General features: G+C 36.2%; 1 protein-coding gene across 1 annotated transcript; it reads right to left on the bottom strand.

Moving 5' to 3' along the window:
* LOC148566776 (uncharacterized) lies at positions 1 to 4,696 on the bottom strand. The gene is made up of 3 exons (XM_088484427.1): positions 4,569 to 4,696; positions 3,195 to 3,614; positions 1 to 1,663 (listed from the first exon to the last, which is right to left on the bottom strand). Exons 1-3 carry the CDS (start codon positions 4,694 to 4,696, stop codon positions 1 to 3), a joined length of 2,211 nt encoding a protein of 736 aa, XP_088340553.1.
* Between the last annotated feature and the right edge of the window lie 3,260 nt (positions 4,697 to 7,956).

Genomic DNA, 7,956 nt, shown 5'->3' with positions numbered 1-7,956 from the left:
TCATTTTAAAAATTCATCTCCCATACGGTTGCGAAGCCGACTCTTTATGATGTTCATAGCAGAAAAGGTTCTTTCAACTGATGCAGTTGCTACAGGCAAAACTAAAGCTAACTTCAAAAGAAGAAACACTAATGGATAAACAATATTTTTTTGAGTCTCAACCAATTTCTGAGAAAGAGCACCAATCCCATTTAATTTTGAGAATTGATCATCAGAACGCACATCTAGTATGAAGTTCTCAAGTTGACTATCAAGTGCCAAAAGTTGAGTAGAAGAAAATTCTAATGGATAGAATTGAGCTAACTGGATTAACTTCTCCTTATCAAACGCAAGAAATGAGTGTCTTGGATTCAGACAAGCTATACAAAGAAGTAATTCAGTATTCACCTCTGTAAAATGATTGTTGAGTTCTTGAAGTTGTCTATCAACTACTTGATAGAATATCTCAACTTGAAAATGATACAAATTTGAGATCTTTTGAGCTTTGCGTCTTGATCTTCCTTGTGACACAAATATATCATCCATTTTTGGAACAGTAATATTATATTTTTCACAAAACAATGAGACTTCGTCAACTAAAAGAGACCAACCATCATCTCTTATAGTTTGCAACCGTTGCTTAGACACTTTAACCAATGCCATAGCATTTACAATGTCTTGATCATTCCTTTGTAACGCTTGAGATAATTCATTAGTAACTCCCAAGATATTTTTCATCAAGTACAAGTTGAAAATGAATTCAAAGGATTGAATGACATTCAATAAATGACATGCTTCAGCTCTTTGTTCTGAATTATTTCCATCTTCCTCAACATATTCAAGAACATTGACCACGGAAGGAAACAAAGAAATTAATCTAAGTATAGTTCCATAGTGTGAACCCCATCTAGTATCTCCAGCTCTTTTCAAAGTTATTTCTTGATTCAAACCACATCCACTAGCAGTTTCTCCACTTTGTAATGCTTCAATTGTCTTAGTCATCTGACTATCACGAAGCATATCTCTTCGTTTACACGAAGTTCCAACAACATTGCACAAATTGGTTAACAAATTGAAAAGCAAAGCAATTTCAACTTGTTTTTTTGCAACCGTTACAAGAGCTAACTGAAGTTGGTGAGCAAAGCAATGTACATAGAAAGCATAAGAATTTTCTTTCAATATCAAAGTTTTTAAACCATTAAATTCTCCTTGCATATTACTTGCACCATCATATCCTTGGCCACGTACTCTTGATAAACTTAAATTATATGTTTCTAATAATGACTCCAATGCTAATTTTAGAGATAAAGCATTAGTATTAGAAACATGAACAAGACCAAGAAAATGCTCCCTAACTTGCCCTTCTTTATTCACATACCTTAAACAAACTGACATTTGCTCCTTAATAGAAATGTCGCGGGCTTCATCAACCAAAACAGCAAACAATTCATCCCCAAGATCATTAACAATAACTTTTGTCGTTTCACTTGCAGCAGCTCTTACAATATCTTTTTGAATTGAGGGAGCTCTTAGTTTAAGATTCCCACGAGCATTTTTGAAAGCACGACCAATCTCTTCATTATGTTGCGCAAGAAAGTTTAGAAGTTCCAAAAAATTTTTTTGATTAACAGAATCATCTGTCTCATCATTACCACGAAAGGCCAATCCTTGTCGCAAAAGAAATCTAATACAATCAATTGTGGCTGTCAAATGAATTTGATAATTCTTTTTAGCTTGCTCAGATTATTTTTTAATAGCAGCACTAATGTGTTGTTTTGGTTTCATAAGTGCTTCACATTTTCTCCAAGCTTGATTATGAGCACTATCATGAATCCCAACATGAGTTTGTAATCTCTCCCCTTTTTTTCCAATTTGAAAAGCCATTGGTTACAAAAGCATCGCCACCTTCAGTCTCAGGTTTCATAAGATAACAACAAAGACAAAAAACAGCATCTTTTGATATACTATACTCTAACCAATTGCCATAATCATCAAACCAATTAGGATTAAATCTTCGAAAAGAAGAACCATAAGCAGTTTGCGGAAAATCATGATTCCTTGGTTGACAAGGACCTTTTTTGCAAATATGCAAATCTAACTTTGTCTCTGTCATTCGGATGATAACTTGAAATCTTTGGTCGTTGTCCTGGATCTGCTATGAGACTCTCTACTTCGAATTCTAAAAATCTCCTCTTGTTAGAAGAAGTCGATGAATTGTTTTGGGATCTAATCTCCAATGATGAAGTTCTTTTGAAATATTTCTCCATTACTAATAGAATAAAATTATAAACCTAAATTAATTCACAATTCTATACAAATTGAGAAGTTCAGTATAAAATTATAAATATATTGAGAGTTTATACTGATAATATATTCTTACATGATGAATTGCTTAATATATTCATATAAAAGATACATTAAAATAAGAATATAAAACTATATAGCTTTAAAAGATAAATCATTTTCCTCAGCATATTATAAATACATCATCAATTCATCATAATTGAATACCACAAAAGTACAATGAAAAAAGATATTCAAATGGGATATTACATATAACACAAGTTAAAGGAAATTAAAACGCAAGTCCATAATTTGCATTAATTATCCTAATAGAGATTTGAAAGTACAAATTCTTGTTTCTTTGCCAGTAGCCAATTGTAGATGGCAGAGCTTTGATGTGTAGAGTTCATGCTTTGGAAGCTAGGAATGAATGATCAGAAAGTACTTTAAAGTGCTTGCTATAGAAACTGAAAGCTATGTACTGTAAGCTTCTAAATCATTATCCCTTCTAACATTCATATCATAATCCCCTGATTCCCCTCTCATTCTTATTCATATCATAGGTCCCTAGATCTGCGTTTCTTTATTTTCGAAATAATTCTTCTACTATAGGAAAATGTCAAGCCAATTACATCAGAACACAATTACATCAGAACAATTCTTCTATCAGAACACAATTACATCATAACTCCATTAAAATTCTATCAGAACACAATTGTTAATTAACAAAGTAACCAACAATTATATTAGAACTCTATCAGTCTATCAGAACACAATTACATGATTTACATCAGAATAAATTCAATCACATCAAAACAAATTAATCAACTATATCAAATTGAATGAATTAATGAACTATATCAAATTAATGAACTATATCAACTTAATAACAATGCAGCAAATGAGAATAAAAACTGAATGAAGCAGGGTACCCAACGGCAGAACCAGCGGCACCCAGGACCCAGGCACCCAGCGACAGAACCAGCGGCAGAACCAGCGGCACAGCGGCACCCAGCGGCAGAACCAGCGACACCCCACACACCCTGAGTCCCTGAACTGCTGAAGACAGAACCAGATCTACACGCCGAAGGAACGGGAAGACAGAACCAGACGATGATTTAAGGCTTGTAGCTGTGAAGACCGAGGAAGAAGAAGAAGAAGAAGAATACCTCATCATACACCAGACGCTGAAGGAACGCAGCGCCAGAACCAGACGCGGGCACGCTGCGATGCAACGAGAAACCGACGGAGCCGACGCGGGAGAAAGACTGAACAGAGTGGGCGAGTGGCGGTAGACGACACGACAGTAACTGAGGGCTGGAGTCTGGAAGCGGTCAAGCGGAGGTTGGAGGCTGGAGCAGAAGAACAAAATTGAAAAAGGGAAGGAGAAGGGTTAGCTGATTAGGGATTAGGAGGGTGGACAGTGGGGTCAAAATGAATTTGATGGTGGGGACAAATTAGACAATTCACTAAGAACTACTAATTAATTTTTCCAAATTCACTGGGGGCAGTTGCCCCCACTGAGTGTTGAGTAAATCCGTCCCTGGTTCAGAGCATGCTGATTCTATATGAGTGAAGGAAAGCATCTAGTATGTGAAAATAAACTTTAATTTAATTCAGTAAAGCGAAGTTTATCATAGTGTACATACATGTCTTTGATAACTATTGATCTTTAAATAGGTTGGTACTAGTGTTATTAGAATAAGAATTTTACATGCTATTGTTAGTTCTAATTCAGACCGAACCAACGGTAAACGAATTAGAAATCACTGTTCAAAGATTGTTGCTCTGCATAAAAATGAGAATTTTATTTTCTCTCTTCTCTCTCACTTTTGTAGATGTTCTCTCTTTTAGAGAAAACATTGATAAAAGAAGAGTATATAAGATGAGAGACTCATGAACTTGACACCTTAAGGTTTTGAATTGAATGTGGTATCTTCTCATCTTAAGTTCTTGCACTTGGTTTCTCTCCAAAGTCTCTCTAGTGGTCCAGAGCTATCCACAGTGACCCAATAAGTGGTATCAGGGCCGGTGGTTAATTGGTCTAGTGGTTAAGGAGTATTTAAAATGAGGAATGAATACTCAAACATGATAGACAACATATAAGAGATGGAGTTGATGTGCTCAATGTGGTGGCCCACATTTGAGAGAGAGATTGTTATGATTGTATGTGTGAGGAATGAATTAGTCTCACATTAAAAAAATATGGAGAAGTGAAGAGTATATAAGATAAGGAGCTCATTAACTTAATATCATCTCGAGGTTTTGAGTTAGATGTAGTGTCTTCTCATCTTATGTTCTTGCACTTAGTTCCTCCCGGAAGTCTCTCTGGTAGTCTAGAGTTTTTTCCGGTGGCCCAACAGGTGGTATCAGAGCCGATAGTTAATCGGTCTGGTGGTGAAGCATCGTGTCTTCTCATCTTTTGTAGTTCCATTTTAGATATGCTAGATTTTTTGGACTTTATGCTAGATTTTTTTGTCTTCTATTCTTAAGTAATTTTTTGGACTTTATTTTTTAAATAAATATTAAAATATTTTTATTTTTTGTAGAAACCATTCTTTAAAGAATAGGATTTGAGTCATAGAAATGATCTGCCCATCCTACTCCTATTCGCCAAATTTAGTGACATGAAAATTGGTGAGTTTGGACAAGGATAATCTCCTTACCTTCCTCATCCAACTCCTTCCTCACCAAAAAACATAAAAAGCCTTAAATATGATTAATAGTTTATTTATAATTATGTCAATGCATATGTGTAAGAATATATAAAATAAATGAAGGAGAGAGTTGTACATACTTCCACTAAGCACAAAGGCCATGTATATATTCTTGAGATCAACTACATATTCATGATTGCAAGTATTATTATGTGTGCTGCCTTCAAGACCACAGAAAAGATAAGTCAAGTGTACAGGATTGCAGTTATTGGGAATATGTTGATCACAACGTGACTGGTTTCATTGATAATGGTAGTTATATGGAAGAAGAGCATATGGCAAGCTACTATCTTCTTATTAGCATTCGGCTGCATAGAGGCTTTTTGTTTCTCATCTCAAATAACAAAGTTCATGGAGGGAGGCTATATTCTAATTGTGTCTTCTTTGTTCTTGATGATGATCATGGGAATCTGGCATTACGTCCACAAAGAGAGGTACATGTTCGAGCTTAGAAATAAGGTTCGCAGTGAGTACATAGGGGAATTGGCCATGTATAGATGTTACATGATAAAGACTCTGTAGTGCAGTAGCTGTATCAGATAAAAAGGATTAGTTAGTGTAATTGAAATTAGTTAGGTTGTTAGTATGCTATGCAACTGGCAACCAGTGCAGCAAGTCAATTATTTTAGATTAGTTAGAAACTGCATATATATCTATTATTACAGTTAGTTGAATTTCAGATTCTTCTAGATCAATTTTGTGAGAAATGAAATCAGATTCTTCCTTCTCTCTCCTTCTCCTCTTTCTCTACTAGTTGATCCTTCTTCTTCTTGTTGCTCTCTTCTCTTGCTTCGTTCCCTTCCTTTCTCTTCTCTTCACACTTGAACTCACTTGACAGAGTTGATGAGAGTTGCTCTGCTTCATCCATGGCTGTTTTAACATGGTACGGTGAGCGTGGACTGACGTAGAGGCTCCGATCATGAGATCGAGTGTGAAAGGTCCCGGTTTGAAGAATCGTGAAACTGTGCCAGGATCTTGAGCAAGGAAGCTCGCGATCTGGTCAGTAGAATTTGACGACCCTTGGAAATTGAAGGTTTTCTTTGAGAAATTGAGAAATTAAACCAGAAATGGCAGAACAAGTTCTGCAGAACATTGACATTCAGGTTACTTGCAAACCTGTTGAATCATGTCAATTAGCTACAATTAGCTACAAACCGTGCGAATGTGAATCCGATTATGGATCCGGTGAGTCCTTATTTTCTGCATCCTAGAGAAAGTCCAGGAGTGCCTTTAGTTTCAGTAATTCTTGGTGCAAATAATTACCATGCATGGGAGAGAGCTATGTGGGGAGCATTGAAGTCAAAGAACAAATTAAAGTTTGTTGATGGTTCCATTACTAAACCAATAGAAGAAGACTCTTTGTTTGAGGCATGGGATAGGTGCAACACCTATATTGTGTCTTGGTTGAATCTTTCTTTGAGTGCAGAGATAACGCAAAGTGTCATATGGATGAATAATGCCGCTGACATCTGGAATGCACTGAAACACAGGTATTGTCAGGGTGAGTTGTTTAGAATTGTAGAATTGCAAGAAGAGTTGTTTGCAACCAAACAAGGTGACTTGAGCATCACTGCATATTTCAACAAATTAAAGGGGCTCTAGGAGGAATTAGGCAATTTTTCTCTTATGCCAGCTTGTAAGTCTTGTATTGGAGAGTGTGACTGTGGCCTTGATGTTGTGAGAAAGCATAAAGAAGACATATGTGTGGTTAGGATGCTAAGAGGCCTGAATGATCAATATGCTATTGTAAAATCACAGGTAATGCTCATCAAGCCACTTCCCGATGTTGATGCTGCGTTTTCATTGCTTCTGCAGCAAGAGCGACAAAATGTGGAATCACTTGAATGTAGAACCTTGATGGCCAGCTCAGACACAAAGTCAAATTATGCCATGAATCCCCAAGCAAGCTCAAACACGAAAGGGCGAAGAGGCTTCAGAGGTAGAGGTGGTAGAACCACTTATGGAAGAGGAAGCCAAACTCAAGGATATAAGCAGTGCATCTTTTGTGGAAAAAGTGGTCACACTGAAGACACATGTTATAGAAAACATGATTTTCCACCCCATTTGAGAACTGGAAATGGAGGAAGCATAATCAACAATATAATTGCTGATGAGCACGATGAAAAAGTCAGCAATACACCTCAGAAAGTTCAGTATGACTCCAAGATCTCATTTTCTATAGATAAAAAAGTTGGCATTATTGGCACTTCTAGAGAAGCAAAAACCACAACAGTAAAGTCATAATCAAACCACCACACTACCATCTAGCCAAGGTATTGCATTCATCATGTCATTAGCTACTTTTAGTCATTGCTCTTGGGTTATTGACTCAGGAGCCACTGACCATGTCTCATATTCAATTAGTGCATTTAAAAGCCTATACCACATCAAATATGTGCATATAAACCTACCGGATGGAACACAAACTATCACAGATATAGCTGGTACCATAGAGTTTACTGTCCAATTTCAATTAGTACATGCATTGTTTGTCCCGAAATTTAAGTTTAATTTGATATCAGTACCGAAGTTGACTAATAATTTGAAATGCAAGTTCATTTTTGATGACTCCAATTGTGAGATACAGGATCCAGTTTCCAAGAAGAGGATTGGAGTAGCTGAACAAAGAAGGGAATTTTATACTTTTGAGAATTTAAAATCAGTCACAACAACAAATATCACATCAGCATTGTCATCTATGGTCTTGCCTTGCAATTCCAGTAAAGATGATTCAGAAGCAATTTGGCATATTAAACTAGGCCATATACCATCTCAGAGAATAAATGTGATGCAAAAATCATATATTTTTTGAAAAATAAAGGGAACATTGGACCCTGTGACTCTTGTCACTATGCTAAACAAAAACAACTTACATTTTCTTCTACCATGTCTAAGTCTGTGAATTTGTTTGAGCTAGTACATATGGATATTTGGGGCCCCATTGGAATAGTTTCCATTGGAGGACACAAATATTTCT

The sequence above is a fragment of the Arachis ipaensis genome, chromosome B4 (genome assembly GCF_059453495.1).
Source record: "Arachis ipaensis isolate K30076 ecotype BB chromosome B4, ASM5945349v1, whole genome shotgun sequence".
Classification (NCBI taxonomy): domain Eukaryota; kingdom Viridiplantae; phylum Streptophyta; class Magnoliopsida; order Fabales; family Fabaceae; genus Arachis; species Arachis ipaensis.
The sequence above is the reverse complement of the archived record's forward strand: the minus strand, read 5'-3'. Positions and strand labels throughout refer to the sequence as shown.

Bases quoted from the DNA above. Each gene is read 5' to 3' on its own strand.
- LOC148566776 (XM_088484427.1), bottom strand. From the start codon at position 4,696: ATGGAACTACAAAAGATGAGAAGACACGATGCTTCACCACCAGACCGA. The intron at 3,615-4,568 runs GTGCAAGAACAT...CTTCTGCTCCAG, and splicing joins AGACTTCCGGGAGGAACTAA to CCTCCAACCTCCGCTTGACC. The intron at 1,664-3,194 runs GTACCCTGCTTC...TGATTGTATTAG, and splicing joins GCCGCTGGTTCTGCCGTTGG to ATTTCTTTTGCGACAAGGAT.